The sequence below is a fragment of the Lemur catta genome, chromosome 5 (assembly GCF_020740605.2).
Source record: "Lemur catta isolate mLemCat1 chromosome 5, mLemCat1.pri, whole genome shotgun sequence".
NCBI lineage: Eukaryota > Metazoa > Chordata > Mammalia > Primates > Lemuridae > Lemur > Lemur catta.
In genome coordinates this window covers 305,324-332,461 of record NC_059132.1, presented here as the reverse complement: position 1 = coordinate 332,461, position 27,138 = coordinate 305,324, and the positions used below count along the sequence as shown (strand labels likewise).

At 37.5% G+C, this 27,138-nt stretch overlaps 1 protein-coding gene across 12 annotated transcripts in view; it reads left to right on the top strand.

Annotated features, from left to right (window-relative positions):
* RAPGEF6 (Rap guanine nucleotide exchange factor 6) overlaps nucleotides 1-27,138 on the top strand; it is a 170,261-nt gene that overhangs the window by 96,770 nt on the left and 46,353 nt on the right. For 8 of the 12 annotated variants that reach the window (XM_045550716.1, XM_045550723.1, XM_045550719.1 and 5 more), the window contains 6 exons: nucleotides 1,957-2,121; nucleotides 4,747-4,854; nucleotides 7,549-7,752; nucleotides 10,465-10,573; nucleotides 18,348-18,588; nucleotides 24,909-25,075. In XM_045550716.1, coding sequence (XP_045406672.1) covers nucleotides 1,957-2,121; nucleotides 4,747-4,854; nucleotides 7,549-7,752; nucleotides 10,465-10,573; nucleotides 18,348-18,588; nucleotides 24,909-25,075 — 994 coding nt within the window. The remainder of the gene's footprint in view (nucleotides 1-1,956; nucleotides 2,122-4,746; nucleotides 4,855-7,548; nucleotides 7,753-10,464; nucleotides 10,574-18,347; nucleotides 18,589-24,908; nucleotides 25,076-27,138) is intronic. The other 4 variants (XM_045550721.1, XM_045550720.1, XM_045550717.1 and 1 more) reach the window with 1 other exon arrangement.

Genomic DNA, 27,138 nt, shown 5'->3' with positions numbered 1-27,138 from the left:
TTTCATGATAAAACACCGTGGCAAGGAAAAAAAGTTTTTTTTCTAGTGGGGCAGTGTGTTAATAACCTAATATATATATATACACACACACACACACACACACACATATACACACGTGTATTTATAAATAAGTACATACACATCTATAACATTATATATTAAATAACCATGAGTTTATACCAACACTTTTAATTCCAGTCCTATCCCACAGGGTTTTCTCTAGCCTTTTCCCTTCTACATTTGTAAATACCTTTGCCAACAGTGGCACTTGTTATGCTCTGTATGTTTACTTATTTGTTCATTGTGTCCCGTCTTTTTCATTCCAGAGTAAGTGCACCAGCCCTCTCTTCTGCCTGCCACCTCTGTGTGCACTGTCTCTTAGTGTCCCCCCGTTTTGAAGGCCAGTCAGCGCACTGGTGACATGCCTCTGCGTGTTTATGGGGCTCACTTCTAAATACAATTTTGAATGTACGGCCTACTTGCTGTAGGGACCTTACCTCAGTGATTCGGCCAGTCAGAATAATGACCTCGTTAACAGGTTGATCAGTTCCCACCCCTGACTTAGCTGTGCATGATCTAAGAACCAGAGTTAAGTGACCCTAAACCAGTGTTGGCCTGGATACTAAACTCAGTTTTGGTATTCTTAGGCTTAGAGTGTAGGAGAATAAGAATGACCTATGGTTTCTTTGTCTCTTAAGTAGGTTATGTGAAGAATTTTCTTCCTGATTTCCTTCTAGAGAAATGATTTCTATATCTTATTGGCAGTGGGTACCTTGTTGTAAAAATAAATTCTTAGCCTGGTGTGGTGGCTCACGCCTGTAATCCTAGCACTCTGGGAGGCTGAGGCAGGAGGATTGCTTTAGCTCAGGAGTTTGAGACCAGCATGAACAAGAGCGAGACTGCTTCTCTGCTAAAAATAGAAAATTTAGCTGGGTGTCATGACAGGTGTCTGTAGTCCCAGCCACTTGAGAGGCTGAGGCAAGAGGATTGCTTAAGCCCAGGCGTTTGAGGTTGCAATGGGCTACAATGATGCCACTGCACTCTACCCAGGGTTACAGAGCAACACTCTGTCTCAAAAAATAAAAATAAATTCTTAGATAAAAACATTGTTAGTGTTAATGTATGTTTATCATATAGTTATTCTGAACAATGAAATTGTTAGGATGGATGCAACAAATTGAAGTTTGGAGTTATGGGTGACAGTTGGTTTTATGTCAAGGCTTACCATTTGATTTCTGTGTTTGTTCTTTGTACCCACTTTTGAAAAAGCTGCAAAGGGTAATAAATTTAACATTTGTTTGGAAGCTCAAAGAAGAGCAGTAGGGAAATGTTTATTTCCCTACAGGCAAGCATTTAAAACTTTGAATTAATGTAAAAATTATCTGTAGAGCTTCTGGTTCCTCTCAAGATGGTGAACTAGGGTGGAGAAACTATGGAAGAGGAAACATCTATTCTAGGAAGTAACAGTAAAGCAGGGCTATCTTGAGCTAACTGGTGTGTTCCTACAGTCAGAGCAGAAGAGATTTTCACGTTTAATCAAATTTGGAGGAAAGCTTTACTTTAAAAAAAAAAAGTTTAACTCTCACTTCTTCTTTCTGTTGTCTTGTCCGTAATTACATGTCCCTATTGCAGCAGAAGTGGCAATAACAGCCCACTGTAGGGCTAAATCAACGATGTTTGAAGGCCCTGCTATAATGAAATGCCAATAAAAATAGCTTTAGCTGAATAAATGCTGTTGGGTATTTATTTCTCTGCTTTTCCTGTCTCTATACCTCTGGGTATTAGTGGATTACAGCTAAAGAGACTGCCTTCCCACAATGATAAGGATTTAAAGGTGAAACTCTACTTTGAGGACTTGTCTGATGGAGTATCAGCAAAGTGGGGTGGTCAGCAGTAGTTCTTTGGTTTTTGAGCTTTTTGTTTATTTTCTAATCCTTTCTATCCTTGGATTTTTAGGCAACACCTGAGCGTCTCATCATGCATTTAATAGAAGAACATTCCATTGTGGACCCAACTTATATAGAAGATTTCCTATTAACTTATAGGACATTTCTTGAAAGTCCTTTGGATGTTGGGATCAAACTATTGGAGTGGTTTAGGATTGACAGCTTAAGGGATAAGGTTGGTTTTATAAACAGAGCATGAAAGTGATTTTAACCTTTAAATTATATTCATGAAACCTTTTGCAGTTGATAGGTTAAATGTTTATTTTGTAACAAGATTCAGTTCACCTAAAAAATTAATGAGTCAGTATAGACACAACTCTGCTTACTTTTATGACAGAATAGCATGTTAAAAATGAACATGAGCCTTAAAAGGCAAAAAGCAAAATAAAACTGTGGTGAAGCTATAAATTCAGTAAGCATGATAGCTACATGAGAGTATTTTAGAATCTTAAAAAATATTTGATTGTTTCTGAGGATCATTAAAACATTTAAAGGCTGATTAATAATTTAGAAAGAATATTCACCAAATAAATTTTTTTCAAGAGGGCTTGTTTTTAAGCTTCAAAATAGGAATGTCTTGATTTTCCTTAGTTACAGACTTTATAATCATTTGAAAACAATTTGTCAAACCTTAATTTATCTCTCCTGTGAGTTATTGAAATCTACCTGTGAGTATTTTCTTGCATTAAACATTGTTTGCTGTTTAAAATTATGTTATCTTATTTCACAAGGTATGTTTGTACATTTAAGGGAAAGACTAATAATATCTTAGTAAATTGGTAAGAAGTAAGTTGTTTTAAGAAAATAAAAAATAGAGCCATAATTGCCTGGTGTGTCTTTCTGAATTATATTTTAAAGGAAGTAAATTGGATGCAGGTAGACTGTGGAATTCTGTTATTTAGGAGACTAAAGTATCCACAACTAATAGGCTTGTCCTCCTCCCCCACTTTTTAGAATGTAATACATTTACTTTGCTTGCTGAGAAAATAAAGGCATACTTAAGTAATAAACAAAAATAGGATTTAGGAGTAAGTAGATATCTATATGTAAAACAATGAAATTATACCTTTACCTTATACCATATATAAAAATTTACTCAAAATAGTCAAAGACCTAAATATAAGAGCTTTTTAATATTCTTTAAAAAAAAAGGTAGGGATAAATCATCACGACCTTGGAATTGGCAATGGTTTCTCAAATACAGCACCCAAAGCGTAAGTGACAAAAGAAAAAATAGATAAATAGGACTTCATTCAAATTAAAACCATTTCTGCATCAAAGAACACTATCAACAAAGACAAGACAACACACAGAATAGGAGAATATATTTCCAAATCTTGTATCTGATCAGCATATAGCATCCAGAATGTATAAAGAACTCTTACAACTCAGCAACAGAGGGAACACAGTTATAAAAAGGACTTGAATAGACATTTCTCTAAAGAAGATATGTAAATGGCCAACAAGCACATGAAGATTTTCTACATCATCAGTCATAAGGAAATGGAAATCAAAGCCACAATGAGAAACCACTTCACACCTACTGGGATGGCTTTTTTAAAAAAAAGGAGAAAACAACAAACATTGCCAAGGATTTGGAGAAATTGGACATCCCCTTTCCCCCACATGGATGATGGGAATGTAAAATGATGTAACCTCTGTGGAAAACAGTTTGGCAGTTCTTCAAAAAGTTAAGCATGGAGTTACCATATAACCAAGCAATTGTACTTCTAGGTATATACCCAAAGAACCAAAACAGGTGTGCAAACAAAAACTTGTACATAAATATTCATAGTAGCACTGTTGACACTAGCCAGAAGGTGGGAACAACCCAAATGTCCGTCATCAATAAGCAAAATGTAGTAAAGCCGTACAATAAAATACTGTTCAGTGATGAAGAGAAGTGACGCACTGATCCACGCTGCAGCATGGATGAACCCTGAACACTGTGCGCCAAGTGGAAGAAGCCGGTCACAAAAGGCTGCGTATTGTATGATTCTATTTATATGAAAATCCAGGATGAACAAATACACAGCGACGGGAAAGGAGATTGGTGGCTGCCAGGGGCTGGCGAGGGCAGAGTGGGAAGTGACAGCTTACTGAGTGTGGGCTTTTTCCTTGGGGTGGTGACAATATTCTGAAACTCGGAACTAGATCCTGTGGTGGTTGCACAACATTGTGAATGTGCTAAATGCCCCTGAACTCTGCAGTTTACAATGGTTGAAATGATCGATTATATGTGTATTCTACCACAGTTTTTAAAAATATGGCTCATGTTTACATTGTTAGGCACATTATTCAAGTCAATGTACATTTTTTAATTTTTCTGTTAATCTATGGAGCAAAGTTAACAAATCATTTCACCGTTTTGAGAATTCACAGTATTCATAAATAAGGAAGTTTCAGATTTGTTTTTGTTACAGTTTTGGTTAAATATGTTCTGGATTGTAGAAACACCTTTGATGTAGTTTTTTAATTGATGTGATTACCTACATTTGTGTGAATTTTGCATTTTAAGTTGCTATCTGAAATATGTATCCTGTGTCCTTCTTACATCTTAGCATACAGGATTGTGTCTTCTCACTGAGTGCAGAGTCCTGGCTCTTGTGACTTGTGTCCCCCAGGAAGCAAAAGCTTAAACTCTTTCTATTAGAATGAGCCTTTTGTGTACGAGGAAGGAAGGCAAGAGGGTCAGCCGTAAAGCTCAGCTCCTCCTCAGTCTGGGATGTGCTTTTGGAACCTGCGTTTGCAGAAGGACTGCCTCTCATAACCATATGCTGCCTCTTTTGTGTTTCCACAGGTGACACGGATTGTATTATTATGGGTAAATAATCATTTTAATGATTTTGAAGGTGATCCTGCTATGACTCGATTTCTAGAAGAATTTGAAAGAAATCTGGAAGATACAGTAAGGCTCCAAAGAATTTGTGTTCTTCGCGTTTCCGGGTTATTCCCTCCACCGACTCCCCATGACCAAGAACAGCAACTCAGAACAGCAAGAGCTTTCATCCTCTGTCACCCCTCCCACACAGAAATCGTGCTTCCTCCTGAATCTTCCATTTCTGTTTTAAGACTAGTGACGTCTTGTCTCTCGCTTGCCCAGGCTCATAAACACTGGTGTGATCCACATGTGCGGGCTCCTCCCCCTTTACCTTGAATGCCCTGGCCAAGATGGCCAGTTAGTTGCTAAAGTCACCCCGGTCACTGATTTAGACATACACATATTTCCTTATGGTCTCTTTCTCAGCCATTTCTTTTTTCACTTCCCAGTTTAGGACCTCATTATTTCATGATACCTGATCATAGTTCTAATCTCTCTTCCTTCTAGTCCATTCTGTGTGGCCGAAATACTGTTTTTAAACCACACACGTGATGAATATTACTGTGTCAGGAAACCATGTCATTCCTCACCCATATATTCAGGTCCCTCATCTACCTTTTCAGCCTTTGTCCTGTGTACCCTAGATTATAGCCAGACCAGACTACTTTTTTTTTTTTTTTTTTTTTTGAGACAGAGTGTCACTTTGTTGCCCGGGCTAGAGTGAGTGCCGTGGCATCAGCCTAGCTCACAGCAACCTCAGACTCCTGGGCTTAAGCGATCCTACTGCCTCAGCCTCCCTAGTAGCTGGGACTACAGGCATGAGCCACCATGCCCGGCTAATTTTTTTGTATATATATTTTTAGTTGGCCAGATAATTTCTTTCTATTTTTAGTAGAGACGGGGTCTCACTCTTGCTCAGGCTGGTCTCGAACTCCTGACCTCGAGCGATCCACCCGCCTCGGCCTCCCAGAGCTAGGATTACAGGCGTGAGCCACCGCGCCCGGCCCAGACTACTTTATATTCTTTGCTAGTTCCGCCTCCAGACCATGCTGGAATTCTCTCCCAATCCTGCTGTTTGAAACTCTGTGTGACCTTCAGTGCGTATCTCACCTGTCAGATCTAGGTCTCTCCCTTCTGCCTGTGATTTCGCCTGTTCTAAATACATAGCACCTAAGACATTCACCTCAGGGTCCTCTTGATTTACTCAGTAGCTATTCATACATCTATTTTATTCTCCTTGTCAAATGTAAAACTCTAAGACGCAACTTTTCAAGGTGCCTGAAGCACCTTAAAATTTTAGGAAATAGGCTGGGCACGGTGGCTCAAGCCTGTCATCCTAGGACTCTGGGAGGCCGAGGCGGGTGGATCGCTCGAGGTCAGGAGTTTGAGACCAGCCTAAGCAAGAGTGAGACCCCGTCTCTACTGAAAATAGAAATTATCTGGTCAACAAAAATATATAGAGAGAAAAATTTAGCCAGGCTTGGCACATGCATGTAGTTCCAGCTACTCGGGAGGCTGAGGCAGGAGGATCGCTTAAGCCCAGGAGTTTGAGGTTGCTGTGAGCTAGGCTGACACCACGGCACTCTAGCCCGGGCAACAGAGCAAGACTCTGTCTCCAAAAAAAAAAAAAAAAAAAAGGAAATAATCAGACTAGTGGCTTAAGAGGATAGCTCAGGAGTCACATTGTCCGAATTAAGATCCAGGCTGCACCACTTGGTGGATATGTAAACTTGGACAAGTTGCCTAACCTTTTATGCCTCAGTTGTGTTAGTTGTAAAGATAGTAGTCCCTAGTTCATGGAGATTGACATGATTATAACAATTTGAAAACAAAACCTGACATATAGCAAATGCTGAATAATTGTAGTTATTACTGATAGAGTGTAAGTGGATAGAGTTGAATAAAGTGGGGGCAAATTGGTAGATTTGGTCCCTTACCTTACCCCTTGGTTCCCGTAGACTTCTGCTCTCTGCAGAGTGGGGAGAGTGGACAGGGACTGGCAGACTGGCTTCCAGGGCCCTGGAGGCCTTCTGCCGTCACCTGGCTCTTCCAGTGCTGGCTGTGCAGATAGTCAAGCAACACTGGAATATGGAAACTGCCTTATAGTCATGTGATATTTTTTTCCTGTAATCAATGAGTCATCAGGTATTTATTGAATTCTGTTTTACACTCCGAGGTGTTATGTAGGATCAGAACAAGTATAAGACTTGATTGCTGCTCTGCAGAACACTTTAGTTTTTTGTTATGGACATGAGATTTTCACATATTACACTATTTGAGAATAATTGAATGGTAAACTGGTGTTAGAATCTGGAAGTTAGACTGTTACAGAGTTTAAGGAAAAGCTAAAATAAGAAGTCTTTTCTGGAGGGGACAGAAACTTGAGTGTGTCTTTGAACATTAGACAATATTTAGAAAGGTGGTTCAAGTTGCTCAAGGTTTTTAATAAAGGTTTAAAAAAGATTCTTGTTTTATATAATAGCCAGAAGATAAGCAAGGTAGGACTTGAGTGAAGAAGGTTTAGGAAATGAGAAGTAATTTTTTTCTTCCCTTTGTAAATGAGGTATCACTGGGAAATCTTCTCTAACCTGTGATTATCTAAAAGTCTTTAAAAATCATGTTAAGAGATCTTGCTTTTGAGAGGGCTCTTCAGGTTTATTTACCCAGGTTACGTGTTATGTCGTCTTCAATATTCATAGCTGTAATTTTAATAATTTAGGTGACTTTTAAAACATAGGAGTAGATAAATTCATATACGTTTTACCCTTTTCTACTTTGCAGAAAATGAATGGTCATCTCCGGCTGTTGAATATTGCCTGTGCCGCCAAGGCCAAGTGGAGACAGGTTGTGCTTCAGAAGGCTTCCCGGGAGTCCCCTCTGCACTTCAGTCTTAGCGGAGGGAGCGAGAAGGGATTTGGTATTTTTGTTGAAGGAGTGGAACCTGGTAGCAAAGCTGCTGATTCAGGACTGAAACGTGGTGATCAGGTAAGTAAAGAACCAACCACTTAGATAAAGCCTTCTGATAAGTAGTACATCTGCTACTTTGGTTCTCATCTGATATTTCTTCAAATAAGCATGATCAGTGTAAGGAAATACTTTTCTGAGCCTCTTTTTAGAGGTAGTATTTATATGTGGTTTATTTTTTAAACGTACTTTTCATGTATCCATTATTCTTAATGGAAAACCTGAGGTAGTGTGGCTGGAAACAGCGTGGGCTGCTGGAATCTACCAGCCTGACCCCCTTTGCATGGGCCTGCTACCGAGGGTTAGGAAACTGGATAAGCTGCAATCCTAGATCCCGAGAAAGACCAATACGTGAGTTAGCGTCCTTGCAAATTTTGAAGGAGGCACTTACACCTCGTAGCTCTCAAATGTAAATGGCAAAGATGACCATAAATGATAGTAACCATTAAATGATGGTTATATGGTAACATAACTTCATCCTTAAGCAGAGTGAGCCAGGTGAGGGACTAGGGAAAAGGAGGCACTGGGAGGAATTTGGTGACAACTTATTCTTTTCATACAGGTATTAGGTAAGTACAGAGCAGCCTGTTTCAAAATGTGATCTACTGAGAACATGAAAAATACAATTCCTGGGTTTACTTCAATCCTATTAATCCTATTCACCACATCCTTAAGAGATGAGGTCTGAGAATGTGTATTTTTAAAAAGTTCTGTAGATGGTTCTCATGCACAGCAAAGGGTGGTTTCCCAAATCTAGCTGATCCTCAGAATCACTTGGGATACTGACTTTTTCCCATTTAAAAATTTGTTCATTCATTCATTTAGAATGTGGCTTTATTTTACTTTTAACTGAGCCATACTGTCTTTTTTTTTAATTATAAGAGCATTCACATTATGAAAGTTCTGTACTTCAAAAGAGTGGTTCTCAACCAGTGGGTGATTTTTGCCCCCCTAACGGGGACATTCAGCAACATCTGGAGATATGCCTGAATCTCATGACTTAGGGATAACTGCTGGCATGTCGTGGGTAGAGGCCAAGGATGCTGCCAGACAGCCTGTGATGCCCAGGACAGCCTCCGGGACAAAAGGCTTCTCTGGCCCAAAATGTCAGTAGTGCAAGGGGTTAAGAAGCTCTGATACAAAGTAGTAACAACCCCTTTGTTTCCCTCAGGGAGGTTTTTAAGAACAGAGATTTCTGGGCCTTACCCCAGACTACTCACTAGGAGTATCTAATAGCTAGGCTCCTGGAGTCATTATGTTTATTGTTCAAGTATTTTAATGTAAACACATTGAAGAATCTCATTCTTCACAGGAAAAAAAAAAAGTGGAATCTAATGATTTCATTCCTGGGAATGAAATTTGTCATTCTTTTACTTCTTTCCTCAATCTTCCTAATTATTGTTGAAATGATCTGAGATTTTAGATCTAGATTGTGATCATTTTTTAACATTATGTTTCATCTGTTTTCAGAATACTTTTGACATTTCTGTGAAGTTTCATAAGCTTACAAGCAGTCGCTTAGACGCTTACACCACTTTACTGGTTTAATTGATCACCTCCCTTTTGTCTACACCACATGTCCCTATTATTTCGATTCATTTCACAGTTGTCCTTAGTTCCTCTTCTGGTACTTTTCTCAGAAAGGGCAAGTGGGTACTACAGTTTTATATGTCCTTGCGCATGTCCAAAGATAACTTTCATTCTGTAGGCTATAAAATTTTTTCTAATAGTTTTTCTCTCAGAACATTGAAGTTACAGAAAATTGTCATCTTAGTGTTGCTCAAGAGAAGTCCAAGCAACTTTTATTTTTCTTTTGTAGGTTCCTTTGGTTTTTTTCCCCCCCCACAGTGATGTTTATAGATTCTTTATTCTCTGTCCATGAATCCAAAAACTTCATGGGATATGTTATATAAATAGATCTTTTTTTATTATGTTTGGATGGTACTAGATGAGCCAGTTTAGTAGATAGATTCAAGTCTTTTCTTCAGTTCTGTGAATTTTATTGCTGTAGAATTTTTTTTATTTTTCTAGTACTTCATTTTTCACTCTCTGTTTCTTATCTTTTTGGAATTTTTATGTCGATCCCTTAAATCTATCCTCTGTACTAGTTATTTTTTGCTCATTATGTTCATCCTTTTTCCTTGGAATCAGTATTTTTTAAAATAAGCTATTCTGTGGTTCTGAGGTACAGCCAACTTGGGAAAGCCCTGCTGTGAAGGATCGGTAGTGTTTGCTTGGAAGCCATCTTAGTTGCACTCCTTGTTGTTTGGCTGTCTGATTCAATCAGTGGCAGAAAACAATATTAAATATATTTACTGTGCCCCTTTTAAATGAATCACCTCTCTTTGAATTGCAGTAAATTTACATTTAGAATATTTAATGGAACTTGCGTATGTATACACAAACAATAATTTTTGTTAGCTGATTTAATATAATTAAAATTTTTCCTTCATATGTAAACTATCCTGTGTGTATAATTCCTTTAATATGATGCCAGAGGGAGCGAACTTTTTAAAAAAATGTTTATAGTAGAGAATTTGGGAAATGCAATAGTACAGACAAAAAAATGGCAGTCCAGCTTCTCACAGAGATAACCATTGTTCACATACACACATACTACATACATTTTATTTAAGTTCCATTTTATTTTTTCACTATTAAATTTTGAAGGTTGTTGAAGTACCTAATACTGTTCTGTCTTAATTTGTGTTTTTCAAATACTTTTCTCTGAAGATAATGGAAGTAAATGGACAAAACTTTGAGAATATTACATTTGTGAAGGCCCTTGAAATTTTGAGGAATAATACTCATCTTGCACTTACTGTCAAGACCAATATTTTTGGTGAGTTTGTTATAGAAACTGCCTGAGCTTTTTTTTTTTTTTTTTTTGGTGAGAATAGAAAAAAGTCATCATAATGAAAGGAAAGCTATTAATAGTAAAATATAACCATGTTTTTGTCTAATCTGTTATTTTTGTTATCTTTGGTGTTGAACTATCATGTATTACAGGCTTTTCGTTTAGTATTTGTTTTTCATTGTTTTGATATCTTAAAAAGTAAGTTTTAAAATAGGTATACAGCTACATTCAGTCATTTTTGAAATGTTTATTGAACATCTGCTATGTACCGTACTCTGCTGGAGGGATACTGAATGAAACTTAGAATGACCTGAATAAAACTTAGAAATCATAATCAGGCTTTTATTCCCCTGTTAATATACAAATCTGTCTACTTCTGATCTTTCGGCTAGCTTTCTCAAGTAATATGAATGCCAGATTAGCTGTTTCTTGGAAGTAAATTGAGTAAAGAATTGACTTAAGTAATTAAGGAATTATGGATTTCTGACAACAGCACACTCTACCTTTCTATATAGAAATGTTGATTCCAGTGCCTGTGTTGTGATTGTGTCATGTTTATATTGGAATAATGGAAGGACTGTACTTGTACTTTTAACTAAATCTACTGTTGGATTTTTTGAACTTTTAGGAGAGATTTACAGTCATTTGATTTCATTAGACACCGTAGGATTATTTGCTGGAATTCTGAGACGGGCAGCAGTAGAGCAGCACAGCAACTGGAAGGTCAAAAACGTGAGAGTCCTTATGAAGGAGGGAGGCAAACAGTTCTTCTAGGTTGTTTAGGTTACAGTGTGAGAAGTAAGAGTTGACTTTAAAAGCTGATCCTGTGGAAAGGAAGTATGAGCTTTATTTATTTTTTTTTTTAACTTGGGTTCCTTATACTGTGCTTAGTCATAATGAAAAATGAAACATTTGGTATTTTTCCTCTTTTTATTATTTGAGTCCCTTTGATTACATCATTTTTATAACTGTCTATTGGAAAATTCCTAATATTGTATTTAGCATAGAACAAGTAGGCATTCACATTTTTTTGGGTTTCCTGGAGTTTGGACTAGTATCTAGAAATGCCAACTTGAGATTAAACTGAAGGGGTTCCAGTTTTGAAGAACATGAAAGCATAGTTTTCTCTATCACATGGAGCAAGTTATTTTCGATTTCTCCAGTTTCTTCATAGAGTTCTTGTAAAGTTCTAATACTTTCAAACCTTTTGTACCTGTCACATAATGATTACTAACTGGTATCAAATATTACTATATATGAAAATATAGAGATAGTGTAATATAGTGGTTAACAGCATGTACCCTGGGAGACAAAAAAAAAATTCAGTCTGAGGGTGCAAAACTCAGGGAAGCCACACCCTCGGGACCCTGTGAGTGGTGAGAAAACAGGTTTCCAGGAGAACCCAGGTTGGACGTGGCAGAGGGGAGGACTTAAATGGTGCTGCAAAAGGGGGGACATTCCAGTCACTCCTGATTGGCCCAGGTAGAATGCAGTCAGCCAAGCAGAACACCACGGAGTGTCTCAAAGGAGCATTTCTGAAACATTTGTAGAAATGGAGCATTTTAGTCTGGAAGTGATGCCCACAATAAAGCCCTGGTAACTCCGGCATCACCATGAAGTAGAGTTGAGCAGTTAGGTCATCTTCCACGGAACTCATAGTCAGAACACCGCCAAAAAGGAAATCTATGATCAGAAAACATTTGTTTAGATGATACTACAGAAAACCTTACTTGGTCATTTTCTATTACTTGAAACTGAGGGCCAGCGTAAGGAGAACCAGGATCACTGAGGGGATGTGGCAGGGACCTAGTAAGTAACCTTATAGATTCTGGAGAAAATGGTTTAATTTAAGGGAGAGAAGAAAAACGTTTCTAGAACTCTGCTCAGAGCAATGAAAACTCATCCCTTGAAACAACAAGATTAGGAGAAAAGAAATAATCATTGAGAAAGAAGTTACTCCTAGAGTGACTTAAAATGTGGTTATGAAGACAAAAACATTTAACAGAAGGAACAGATAATATATTCAAGAAAATTTCCCAGGCTGTAGAACAAAAAGACAAAATAAAATTAAGCACTATTCCAGGAGATGTAAAAGAAAGTGTGAGGACGAAGATAATTAGGAAATAATAGCAGAGACATCCGAGAATGAGAGGAAGTGACTGTCCTAGGAATTCAAAGGGCTCACCATAATCTGAGCAAAACGGATCTAAAAAACTTGTGTCAACTTTCTACTTCCAGTATTGACTGGAGGCAAATGAAAGAAAGAGCTAGACTAAATATGAAAAGTAGCTAAGAACAAGCATAAACATCCAAAAAGATGAAGAACTACATGACATAGGGCAGAGAGCAAAGAGGACCTTTAAGAGATGAACCCAAGCTGTATCTGCCCTGGGGGTTTCCTGACGGAACCTCTTTGGAACACACACTCCCAGGAAAAGGGAAAATGGGTGGAGTCCTGCAGTTGCTCCGAGCACAAACTCTGGATATGTCAGATTCTTCCCTCACTCCCAGGACTAGACCCCAAAGCAATGTCTCTTTTTTTCCAGGGCCGTTTCCCATCCATAGAGTGTAGCTAGGAGAAGGAGCTCCTTGGTAGACTTACAGGTTTGTGGTTTAGTGCCCACCAAAGAACAAAACGCTCCAGCATAACAATCTTTGTTAGGATTGGGGCCTTGACAGGGTCACTTAAAATTGATGTGGTTGTCTGTACTCCAGCTGCCCCTGTAGGTGACCCAGGAAAACCTCAAGTTCCGGTCCCAGTCCTGGACTTAAGGTACCTGGCAAAAGAAAATAACCGTCTTCTTTAGAGGATGCTAACAGCAACCTATTATTTCTAAAAATAATTTTTTAAAAACAGAGTCAAGCAAACAAAGATTGTGAGAAACTCTGAGAAGTCAGTATGAGCCAGAACCAAGAGAAACAGAAGCATAGGCACTCCAGAATATCTGACACAGACTGCAAGGGTGCTGTCTTATGTCATTGAAGATAAAACTCAAATCAAGGGTTCCAGTGTCAGGTGAGAAGGAGTGAACACATGCCACCCTTCGTCTCCCACTGAACTAACAGTAAACCTGGACAGGATAATGACAGACCTACTCGAGAACTTGAACTCTGAAAAGCAGATAGCAGCAAGCAGATCATGGAAGGACACCAGAATCCAAAGTACCGTCACCAGCAGTGAATTTACTACTTTTCCCTCTAATATGCCCCAGGCTGGACTCTGAAACCTGTATGTGAGTGTTATGCCCAGATGGAGATCCAGGAGAAGCCTGGCTTGAAGAGTGGGAAAGGGAACTCCTGCTAATATTAATAGCAGATGTTCTAAGGAGAAAAATGACACTGCTTTTGGGCTTTGTTGTGTTCCAGTTTTCATGCAAGCCCTCACATCTATCAAAGGTTTTCCTTTTTTTTGGTTTCAGAATTTTACAGGGGTACATACATTTTGGTTACGCAATTTGCTTTTGTACAGTTTGAGTAGAAGTTACAAGTTTGCCTTTTAGCCCCAACCACAAAGATTCAACCAAGAGACTCCTGGAATTGATACGTGAATTCAGCAAAATCTCAGGCTATAAAATCAATGCACACAAATCAGTAGCTTTCATATACGCCAATAATAGTTAAGATGAGAATCAAATGAAAGACGCAGTACCTTTCACAATAACAACAAAGAAAACAAAATACTAAGAATATATTTAATTAAGGAGGTGAAAGACATATGTAGGGAGAACTACAAAACACTGAGAAAACAAATTGCAGAGGATGTAAACAGATCGAAAAGCGTATCATGCTCATGGATCGGCAGAATCAGCATTGTTAAAATGTCTGTACTACCCAAAGTGATCTACAGCTTCAGTGCAATCCCCATTAAAATACCAACACTATTTTTTGCAGACTTCGAAAAAATAGTTGTACGCTTTGTGTGGAACCAGAAAAGACCCCAAGTAGCTAATGCAATCCTACATAATAAGGATAAATCAGGAGGTATCACTTTCCAGACTTCAAAAGTTTCCTCTTTCCCCTGGCAGAGTCCCTCTGTGTGACCCCACAACTCTTACGTGGATGCAGCACATGCACCCAGGGAGGAAAAGAGCTGGCAGTCGCAGTTTACCATCTTCCCACTCTGGAATTTTAGTTTGTCTATTCCTCTTGACTCTTGAAACTTTCTAATACCTTTAAAAATTCCATTTCTCAAGTAACTTATTTAAAAAACTTTTTTTGTTGGTTTTTTTTTTTGAGATGAAGTTTCACTGTGTGCCCAGGCTGGTCTCAAACTCCTGGGCTCAAGTGAACCTCCTGCCTCAGCCTCTCAAGTAGCTGGGACAACAGGTGTGCACCACCCAGCTATCATTTTAATTTTTAATAAAAGTAATACATGTATATATTTTGAAAATTAAAACACTAAAGAAAGATACACAATGGGACCTTACTGTGTATATTATTCTGTACCCTTTCACATCAGTGCATTGATCTTCATGTTGTATGATTGTTACTGTGTAGAATTCCATCGTATTATTGCCATAAGCCATTGAGCTAATGTCATTGATGTAATAAAAATCCTTTGCACTTATCTTTTATGTACATTCAGATCTACCTATACGATGAATTTCTCAAAGTGGAATTACTTTTGACAGATACTGCAGGGTTTTACTTTCTGAAAGTTTATCCCAGTCTACACTTCATTCATCAGTGTATAAGAATGCCTCTGCAGTGGGTATAATTAACTTTTTAATTATTGATATAAAGTCTTTAATAAGTGAGGTTGAGTGCCTTTCTGTGTTTTTTACATTTCTTTTCTATAAAGTATTTTCATTTCATCTGTCCATTTTTATGTTGAGTTACTCACAGTACCTTAGAAATGAAGGACAGTATCTTTTCATCATAAAGGTTGCAAATATTTTTCCTGTGTTGTTTGTGTTTTGACTTCTGTTTTGTGTGTGCATGTGCACACATATACACGTATGTAGAGGGAGTGGCGTTTTTAATTTTTATGTAGCCAAGTTTATTAAACTTTCATAGATTCTTGGGCACTTTCATTTCTGATTCCTATACTCCATCTGATATTTCTGTTCAATAACATTGTAATTACATTTGTTCACTATTCTTTTATTTTTGTCCTTATTGATTGATTGATTGATTGATTTTGAGGCAGAGTCTCAGTCTATTGCCCAGGCTAGAGTGCCGTGGCGTCAGCCTAGCGCACAGCAACCTCAAACTCCTGGGCTCAAGCGATCCTCCTGCCTCAGCCTCCCGAGTAGCTGGGACTACAGGCATGCGCCACCAGGGCTGGCTAATTTTTTTTCTATATATATAATTTTAGCTGTCCAGATCATTTCTTTCTATTTTTAGTAGAGACGGGGTCTCGCTCTTGCTCAGGCTGGTCTCGAACTCCTGAGCTCAAACAATCTGCCTGCCTTGGCCTCCCAGAGTGCTAGGATTACAGGCGTGAGCCACCACGCCTGGCCTAATTTATTTTTAATTTAACACAATCCACAAATTTTTACTTATACTCAACTCCAGTGAAGAAATATAAACAATTTTTTAAACGTTGAGTCACCTAGTATACACCCTACAGCTCGAGAAATCTGCTTCCCCTTCAAAGATTTTCTGTTGCTCCTAACAAATACCTTAGCATAGTGTTATCTGACCTTTTTTCTACCTTGTTCTCTAGTAATTTTCATTTTCTTGAGATTTCCTTCTACCATAGGGACTTTGAACTTCAGGTTCCTACCTAGAATCTTTCCTTTTTCCTTTTTTTTTTTTTGCCTAGTTAAATGTACTCATCTTTCTGATCTCTTCTTACAAAGTAATTTACTTAAGGAAGATTGTGCCTCTCCTTCTATCTTAAGTAGTTCCTCTGGTTATGTTCTCTCTGTACCATGTATCTTAGACCGAGTGTAAGTTCCACGACAGAGGAGTATGCAGACATCTAGTACAGTGCCTGACATATGTTCATAGATTAGTAAATATTTTTTTGATTAGGTGAATATCTGGATTTTAACTTAAGCATTTTTACCTTTACTGTGTGGCTTAAAGTAATATTTTAAAAATATAAATTTTACTGTATTTTAGTCAAGCAGAGTATCTTTGGAAGGTGACTCCTAAAAATCTCCATTATTTTAAAGACAGAAAAATGTGCTTTTCATAAGCCTGCAACTGTGTTTTGGTAATGTGGTGTCATTCTTCCATTGAAACTTAAAACAGTCCAGATTTTAAAACTGAATACCAAACTGTTCATGGTATGATTCAATTCTTAGGGCTTTGTCCATTTCAGTCTTACTTGTAAGTCCTTTGGTGCTGTGCGAATTCTTGCTTGCTTTTGTCCGTAAAACAACAGGAAAGATCACCATTTTCTGTGATTGGGGTTTCAGTGGACACATTTATATAATTTACAGCTTTTCTTTTATAGAGGTTACAGAGTATACTGCTCAAAGCTACTCCTAATGATAAGCTGGTTCTGCAGCTCATGTGCCTGAAGACCTTTAAGTCTATTCTCGAGAATATGCAGCTACCATTTCTCTTTAATTCCGACTTCCCCAGACACCGTGACTTTTCAGGAAAGTCATTTCCTACTTTAGCATATATCTTTTTGGTGGTTTTTTTTTCCCCTCTAGCAGTTGATCTGTCTTATTTAAGAACACACATATAAAACAATAGTAACCCTCAAAAACTTCTTTTCATGACATACTTAATGAAAAATAGATGATACAGATTTTCCTAACTGGAAAATGATACTAATGGTTTCTAGATCTATAATCTTGTATGGATTTATCTTTGCCTGATCCCAAGAAGATGTAGCCCTTTTCACAAGATGAAAATCAGGTCTAGGCAAAGATCCAGAAAGCGTGCTACATCGGCAGTTCCCCAAACATGCCTGCATCCTCACCAAGGATGAAGTAGTTCACCAGACTTAGAGTTGATAGAAAGATACCCAAGATATGATTGGTTGTTTATCTTAAACCACTATAGTGAATGTTATTAGCTGCTTTACTGAATGACATAAGCCTCATAGTGTGAAATTGAGGAAATTACTATATATTACCAAATTTAGTACTATTTCTAGTTTTAAAAAGAAAATCTGGCAAAGCTTCTTTCATTTTTTTAATCACTAAATTTTACAAAATTGAGTCCTCCTATAATAATTATGTCTCATCTGAAGTGACACATGCAGTCATCCTTTGGTAGACTCGAGGGATTGTTTAGGACCCCCCCCCCCCCAACATGTACCAAAATCCGTGTGTACTCAAGTCCTGCAGTTGGCCCTTCAAAACAGTACGTATTTTGCATCTCACAAATACGGTATTTCGATCTGCATTTGGTTGAAAAAAATTCGCATACATTCATATATGGACATGCACAGTTCAAACTTGTGTGGATCAAGGGTCAAGTGTATTATGATAAGGAATAGCATAAATGATAGAATCTAAATACCTGTTTCTACAAAATTAGTTGGTTACCAGTTACATTACTGTTGCCTAAATAGGAACCTCAGGACTTTTCAAACATGCCTTTGCATTTCCCTCAGTAACTTCCTCTTATTACTTTTGGGCAACATCAGTATAGTCAAGTATTAAAAGTTAAAGAAAGAAGTAAATATAGCTGATAAAGGATGGGTATAAATTTGATAATATTTAATTGAATAGGACCGCAGAAGTGTGACTAATAGAAAGTGACTGTGTTTATCCTTAAAATTTGTTGTTGGTATAAAAAACTTTCTAAAGAGAAGAAAAGAAATAACAAGTTTGTTTATTTATTTCCACAGTATTCAAAGAGTTACTTGGTAGGACTGAACAAGAGAAATCTGGTGTTCCTCATATTCCCAAAATTGCTGAAAAAAAAAGTAATCGCCATTCTATCCAGGATGTGCCAGGAGATATTGAACAGACATCACAGGAGAAAGGAAATAAGAAAATTAAAGCAAATACTGTTTCAGGTGGAAGAAACAAAATCAGGAGAATTCTGGATAAAACACGATTTAGTATCTTGCCTCCAAAACTATTTAGGTAGGTATTGCCAATCTTAATCATGTAGGAATTTTCATATTGACAGTAAAGTTTTTATTGTGGGGGAGGGGAGTTTGGGTCACTTGCTTTTTTATACAACCTGATACATTGTAACATTTTCAAGCAATACATAAGAAAGAATAAAATCTGAGTATTTCCCCATCAATTTCATGAAATTTGCCACTGTTAGATTATGTCATCTTCCGTTAGCATTATTTTGAATTTTGGAAAAGACTGTCAATTTTATTTTATGAAATCTCTTATCTATTTTCAGTCCAATTTCAGTCCCCTGATCTACAAATTTGGACACCTCTTAAATCTTGGGGATACATTCACTGGTACCAGCTTCTTGGTTTTCTAAAATCATCTTTCCCTTGTGACACTATTTATTTCCTCCCAAATTCTAAAGCTGAACTTTTTAATCAAATCTATTTTCCATTTCTAAAATGAGATATCAGCAAAACTGAGTAATTACTTGAAGATCTTAATTGTAAATTGAGGTCTGTAAAATACTGGTGGAATCATCCACTTAAAATGGCATGATTGAGATGACTCTAATATATATCATATCTATGTATATTTTACATTATCTGCTTCCTGAAGCAGTTACAAAAGTGCTAATCAAGTACATACAATACTTAGCACAGAATAGGTACTCAGTATTTATTAAGTTAAAACAGTGGGGCAGGCGTGGTGGCTCACGCCTGTAATCCTAGCACTTTGCGAGGCCTCAGGCGGGAGTATTGTTTGAGGCCAGGAGTTCCAGACCAGCAGCAGGAGAGAGACCACGTCTTTATAAAAAATAGAAAAATGAGCCGGGTGTGGTGGAGCACACCTGCAGTCCCAGCTACTCAGGAGGCTGAGGCAGGAGGATGCCTTGAGCCCAGGAGTTTGAGGTTGCAGTGAGCCATGATGATGCCACTGCACTCTAGCATGGGTGATAGAGCGTGAAACCCTCCCCCCCCCCAAAAAAAATAGTTAATCAATCAGTGAAAGAAATAAAACATATTAAAACACATTTGAAAAAAATATTGATTTGGGTCCTGATAAGTTCCTGGCACTGTGCCAGGCGATGGAGAGATGGAGAGTCCCTGCCTCTAAGGCATTCAGCACAGGAGCCCTTATTCTTCACACATTTATTATGTGCTAAGCACGATGTCCAGAGACAGAAAGATGAACAGGGAATTTCTTGTCCTCCAAGAGGAAATAATCTGAAAGGGAAAACAGGCATATTGCAAAGTTCTTACGTTACAGGATGACAGCTGGTGTGTACAGACACAGGAGCAAACGTGTTAGGTTTGAATAGACTGTGTGTGTGTGCGCGTGTGCATGTGCGCGCCTAGAGAATGAAGCGAGAGAGGTAGTGGTAGGCTATGAAGATACAGACTTCATCATGATAGGGAGCCGTAAGAAGCCATGTGGTAAGATTTCCTGATCAGAAAATGCTCTTCTTCCTGAGTTTTTATTTCCAGTCAGGGAAACACATTTGCTCTTCTTTTAATTTGAGACATAGAGGATCGAAATACCCTGAGCTTTGTTCTTAATCTCAGGGATTCATAGAAAATTCATTACTCATTCCTTTTTAAGTTGACTACTTCCCTTGAGGTGAGTGGTTTGTAAAAATCACAACTTTAAAATCTAAAAGGTTTTTAATTTTGAGCACACTGTAGCAAACACTACAAAAGCCTGGTTCTCCCAAGTGAAACTTGAGTGAGAGCATTAGAGGGGCACGCCCACACTGCACAGGCTGGCACGGGTCAGGGGGACCACAACTGGGGCAGAGGGAGAAAACTGAGGGACCAGAAGGCAGAGAAGCGTTCACAGGGAGAATTAGGAGGGAATGCCCTGAGTTCCCCTTCTAGAAACTCCAAAGGGTTGGATCTGGGATACATGTACCTCCTTTAGCTGGTTCCCATTTTGACAGTGGCACAGGTATGACGTGTCATCTAAAACCAGAGAACGTTGTAATTGCAACTCACTTGAGCTTGTTAGTGTCACACTGCAACCAGCAACACTCAAGTTCCAGGCAGCTGAATCAATATCTCATTTCCACGCTGTCTTTTGGGGAGTGAGCATCAGTTAACTGTGCTTGGATTCTGTCTTCGGTTACAGCAGGAGGTATAGAAATTGAGGTCGCCAAGAACAGTCAGTTGAGTATTTTCAAGTATTATTACTATATGTTGGTACCCCCAGGCCCTCCCCCCACAAAAAAAGATCTAGTAAAAATAGTTTTACTTAAATTCAGAAGGGATTTTTTCCATTTATAAGTCCACAAGCATTTTCTGAGTCTCTTCCTTTGTACCAACAGAAAAGCTGTTGGCTATGAATATAAACATGAATAAAATGCCGTACTTTAAGAGTTCATATTAATCTGGCTGTCTCTTCTAAACATACTTAAATGAAGTAAAATGCTAATCATTTCAGCCACATAAGTACCAAAAAAAATAGATTACAGATTATTTTAGAAGAAGTCATAAAGGTTTCTGGAGCCTGTTTTATGGGGAGAGCTGATTTGTCATTTTACCTATCAGACTGGCCACTTTGCATTTTTGAGAATGTATATTTCTTGCCACTTAATCATTTGAATTGAATTCAGTCAATTTCTTTAGCTACACAAAATTATATGTGCCTTAATATAAAAAGGGCACTTAAAAATCAATTAGGAAAAAAATCACTAGAATTTCAATAGAAAAATAGGGAACATGAATCAGATATTCTTTATCAGTACTGATCCGGGATATACAGTTTAATACAGGATGCCATTTGTTTCATCAAAGATTGACAGAATATGTCAGGGCTAGAACTGGTCATAAGAGATAATAAGCTTAGACTGCTGTGGTAATATAAAATGATGCAATCTTTTCAGAAGGCATTTTGAAGCTTTTATTAAGAGCTTTAAAAATGGCCATATCCTTTGATTCAAAAATTCCATTTCTAATAATAATTAGATGAAGATTTATGTACAGATGCTCTTAGTTGTATTATCTATAATCAGACAAAATTGGAAACATCCTAAACATCAAACTACAAGGAATTGGTTAAATAAATTGCCCTCTACATCACAAAATGACTAGAAGATATAAAAACAGGGATTGCAGTTTTTGTAAGGCATGGTTTTATAGGTAAGTTTCTCTTTTCTTCCTTGCTTTCTTTTGTATTTCGCAAGTTTTCTACTTTGAATATTTGTTATTTTTTAATTGAAAAGAAAATTTTAATGAATTCAGTTCTACAATTTCTGAGCATCTCCTATGAGCCAGAGCCCTGTGGAAGAGTCACCAAGGATGGAAACTTGGTCTGTGCCTTTAGCGGCACTCACATCTGTTGAGAGTAAAGGGGGTGAGTTACCATAGAAACACAGTAAGAAAGAACGCTTGCATCTGTGAGAGGAGCAAAGAAAGAATATAAGGAAGGAACAAATACTTGAGATAAGAATAGATAGTTCCAAAATCCCAAACCAGGACTAAATTTTAAAAGAATGTTCTTGAAAATTAAAGTGAAAAAAAGTTATTGATTTGAATAACATCTGTAAATTAAGACAGTAGTGTGGTTTTTATTGACCTGAGAATATTTCACATTTCAGGAAATCTGATTTCCTGTTTTTTAATCACTCACCTTTTCCTTATTTATTTTTTAAATCACAATTGCCCTAATTAACATCCTTATATTATTGTATAACATTAATACATTCCCAGAAGTAGACTAGCTTGCTTGCTTAGCAGGAATTACTTTTTTCCTCTCCTTTTCTTGTCAATATACTTTGTTTGCTTTTAATGTTGAGATTTTTTTCATTTGCCTATTGATATTTATTTGGCCTTTTTAGTTTCATATGAAACTAAGTACTTTTATTCTCAGTAAATTTAGGGTTGGGGAATTATTGAGGAATTTTTCAAAACTATCTTGTTTCTGTTACTGCATCACCTTCTCAGGAGACTGTTTTGGTAAGAAATGACATAATTATTTGCCAAATGGAGTTTTTTTTGATTCAGCTTTCAAACAGCATGGATGTTTTGCCGATTAAATACTGTTTCATTCATGTCATAGCATGGATTGTACATGACAGTGTAGTTTTCATTTATATCCCTCATACCTTAATTACCATGAATTTGTAAGCAGCTTTACATGATTACAGCTGCCTGGTATTATATCCGTTGATAATTAAAAAGCAGAAGTGGTGTTAAATAGCATCAGTAAGAGATATATTAGAACTTTTGGTATTTCATACGCTTCTCTTAGTCTCTATAGTGAATTCCAGCTTGCTTTTCCTGATGCAGTAAATTCCTTTTAATAGAAAATTATAACTTTCTGACATTGTTAAGGTTGCTTCTGCTTGATTAGTAGGACTGGCTAAGCTCTTTAACAGTTTGATTCCTTGGGTTGTTACCTGACCCTCTCTATCCAAAAATTGGCAAGTTTGTTTTTAAACAGAATTAAAGACGGTTTCCTTTTCAAAAAAAAGAACAGAAAACTTTATTTTGTACATAATTTAAATATCTGTGAAAGTCCTTCTCCATCTTTTTCCCTCTCACCAAACCTTAAAACATTTAACTCAGATCTGTAGGAATACAAACCTAATTAAAAGGAGCCAATTTAGTTTAAATGCAATTTATTTAACAGATGTGATATTTGTTTTGCCTTATCTGTCACCTTAGATTGCCTTCCCTCTCCAGGAAAGCATTTCCTGTTTCTGCAGTGCCTTCATACCCACCCTGCTGCCTTCTGGTTTTCAGTATAAATTGACTAAAATAAAATATTTCTTCTTTCTGGGTTTGTACTGTTCTCATTTTAATTTTGTTAAAAGTACTTAAGTCTTTTCTTAAAAATAGTGACCATATTTTCCTCTGTGCGAAAACATTTACCTACGTTACCTAAGTTAATCCTTAAAGTAGTCCTGGAGTATAATAGTATTATTCACATTTATAGATGAGAAAACCAAGGTCCAGAAAGAAAAAGAAATTTGCCTTGAGGTCAAACAGCTAATAATCCAAGTCTGCCTGACATCAAAGCTTGCTCTTGAAACACTGATCTTTGCTTTCTTCCATGTCTTTATGCTTTTCCCTGATTCTTCAGCCTTCTCTTCCTTGTCTGGCTATTAATAGTCCTTTATTTATTTTGTAGACCTGTAACTCTTCATCTTGCATACTTTTCTAATCATCCTAAATCCTATATTTTACTTATAATGTATTCTAAACATATTCCATATCATTCACTTTTAAGACTTTACCTTAATCCTTTCCATGGTAATAGGTAAGTACTCAGTGATACTTCTGTTTCTACATATAGCAAGTACTAGTCAGAATGCTGCATTGAATAAAATATAGATGGGAATTAATATTCACTCAAAGCATCGGTTTTAATACAAGTTCAATCCTTAGAGGAAAGTAGTATTGATTATTGATGCTGATAGAAATCTTTTTTTCATTGTTATCCTTTCTTTAAAAAAAGAAAGGACTGTTTTACTTTAAAATTAAGCTAGTATTTTAGAGTACCTAAAACTTAAATGACAGTGTTGTGTTTCTGTGTTTTTATTTTTTCTCTTAGGTGGATTTAGAGTTGCCTATGTGACGCTTCTAAGATATTTTAAAGGAAGAATATTTTGTTTGCTTAAATAATTAGACTTGAGAGATCATATAAGAAATAACGTACCCCTAGAATAAACTTTAAAGACTATAATTTTTTTTAATTCTGTTTTCATTCTGGTCCTCTTTTTCCTTTTATGTTTAAAGGCGTCTCTTACTTTGTTGCTTAAACTTGGCCCTGTTGTTATCTACAACTTACCGTATTTTTTTGTTTGGATTTAGACCCAGCTCCATCCTTTGCCTAGAGAGTAGCCAAGATTTGCTGGAGAAAGGGAGAGAGAGAGAAATACAGAACACTTTGCTGTGACGTGGCTGTGCGCTGTTGGGTGCATATATTAGCTGTGACGTGGCTGTGCGCTGTTGGGTGCATATATTAGCTGTGACGTGGCTGTGCATTGTTGGGTGCATATATTAGTGTCCACTGAAGCTGGAGAATTTCAAGGACTCCTAAACAGTCACGTTCACTTTCCCTACAAAACCAGTAGAAACTAAATAGAACTATTTCATTATGATGTAGTAGAATCACTTAGATGTATAAGTTAAATTTTATGTGAGTGTAATTAAGATTTTATTGCCATTTTCATTATTGCAGTTATCCTGTTTTTAATAATTTCTGTAATATTTTAATTGTTTAAATCACCACTTTGAATAGGTTCTCTTATGCCTTAGTGCATGGAGAATAGAAGTGTTTACTATTGAAGTCTCCTGAAATACTTTAACGTGATATGTGACATTCTTTTGAAGTGATGGAGGCCTAAGCCAGTCACAGGACGACAGCATTGTGGGAACGAGGCACTGCAGGCACAGTCTGGCTATCCTGCCGGTTCCCGGGACACTCTCCTCCAGCAGCCCTGATCTCCTGCAGCCCACCACCAGCATGCTGGACTTCTCCAACCCTTCCGGTAGTTTCCGTATGTGATTTTGTGTAGCCATTTTGGTACCAGATGATCGGGTAGATGGTGGAGCCTGTGCGGTGACTGTTAGGTTTGCTTGCAGCCTCTTCTCTCCCTGTAGATCGTGACTTGATACAAAAAGCTAAAGGGAAGAGAATGTCTTTTTCTCTAACCTTGAACAGTACTTTCTCTAAAGTGAAACAGAAGTGCATAAAAAAGGTACTACCTCTGACCTTAGATGTCAGTATCTTTTGGTAATCCCAATCCCAAGAGTGGAATGAAAGCGGAGACACTTCTCAGCCAAGAAATATGTTATCCAGGGTGTGGAAAAGAATGAGGCAGATTATTTTAATCTACACGACCTCACTTATTTTCCTCCATAATATACAAAAATGTGTTAGTAATTTTCTAAAAACACTGATTTTTCCCTCCAACACCTGAAGCTAAAGTTGTTGATTTATCATGTACTATTATCATAGTATTATAGCGTCTTTTTCATTGTTTAGACTTGCAGTGTGGAATGTCAAGTTAATTTTTTGTATCTGTGCCAAGAAGCATAAATTACCAATTATATTTCAAGGAAGAAAACCTTTGACTTTGAAGAATCAATTATATATCCATCCGTTGAAAGGATTTGAGATGGTTTTCAATAAAAGACACGTAAAGTTAAAAACTGAAATATGTAATGGGGTCCTAGGAAAGGCAGGAAAAAAGGCTTCTACAGAAAATCGGCACAGTTCTGGTTCAGCTTCAGTGTTGACTCCAGCAGCTGGTGTAAAAAGAGAGGAAACTCAACTATATGAATCTCAGTATTAGAAGGAAATATAGTAGTAAAAGTTTATGTTTATATAAAGTAAATTAAAAACCCCAGGAAATAACATATTATAAAAACACAATTTAGTGAAGGTCATTCTGCACATTGTTTCTTCCTTTTATTTTAGTTGCCTCTGTAACCACTAGAGAGATCACTAAATCCCACTTTCCACATGGCTACTAGTGTTCTTTCTAGAACAGAGATTTTAATGAGTCATTACTTAGAAATTTCTAGTGATTTGTGTATTAGTGAGAGTTCAGTCCTGGGATGAAAACCACTCTAGTTATTTGATCAGAAGTTAATATAAGGCTTGTTACCAAGATATAAAAAAGTTCTTTAACTATTTACGTAAAAGGGTATTAAAAAAAAAAAGCAAGCTCTAAGGTATCACAGAGGTAGGAAAACTGCAGACTGGGTTTGATTTTTGATACGTGCAAGAAATGCCACTACCAAGGTGGGAGGAGTGTTGCTGGGGTGAACCTCCTTTCTAGCTTCCTGCACTGCCCTTCTCCCCACTGCGGCTTCCTCCTCTGTCCTGAGTCTGGAAGGGACCTTCAGAACTCTGGCTCTCTGCCCCTGTTGTTTGCCACCTGTGGTTCTCTCCCTGCATATCCAGTGAACTTTTTCTTACTTGTCAATGCTGAACTCAGATGTTACCTCATCTGGGAAGCCCACCTCCATCTGCTACAGAGTCAGTCCCTCCTTTTTCAGAAGTTTCCAACACATTTTCATGGTCTCCCTTATGTTGTTTGTTTTATGGCAGGATAGGGATTCATTTCTGTGTCCGTGTGTGTGTTTTCTACTGCAGTACCTTTTATGTTACATGGAGGATTCAAAAATAAGATGTTTTCACACTACCAAAGAACAAATTAGATATGCATACTTTCATGACAAGTATTAGGGCCCTTACGGTTTGTAGTGGCTATGTCTTTGCCATAGGCATATGTAGGAAATAGGGCTGAAGGGATAAGGAGTAGGATTGTAGGGAGAGGAAAGAAAGAAGTAAGTTGGAGATTTAGCTGGAGGAACAAAGGGAAGAGGTTTAAATTATTAAAATTTAGAAACTGTGGGCCGGGCGCGGTGGCTCGCGCCTGTAATCCTAGCTCTGGGAGGCCGAGGCGGGTGGATCGCTCGAGGTCAGGAGTTCGAGACCAGCCTGAGCAAGAGTGAGACCCCGTCTCTACCAAAAATAGAAAGAAATTATCTGGCCAACTAAAAATATATATACAAAAAAAATTAGCCGGGCATGGTGGCTCATGCCTGTAGT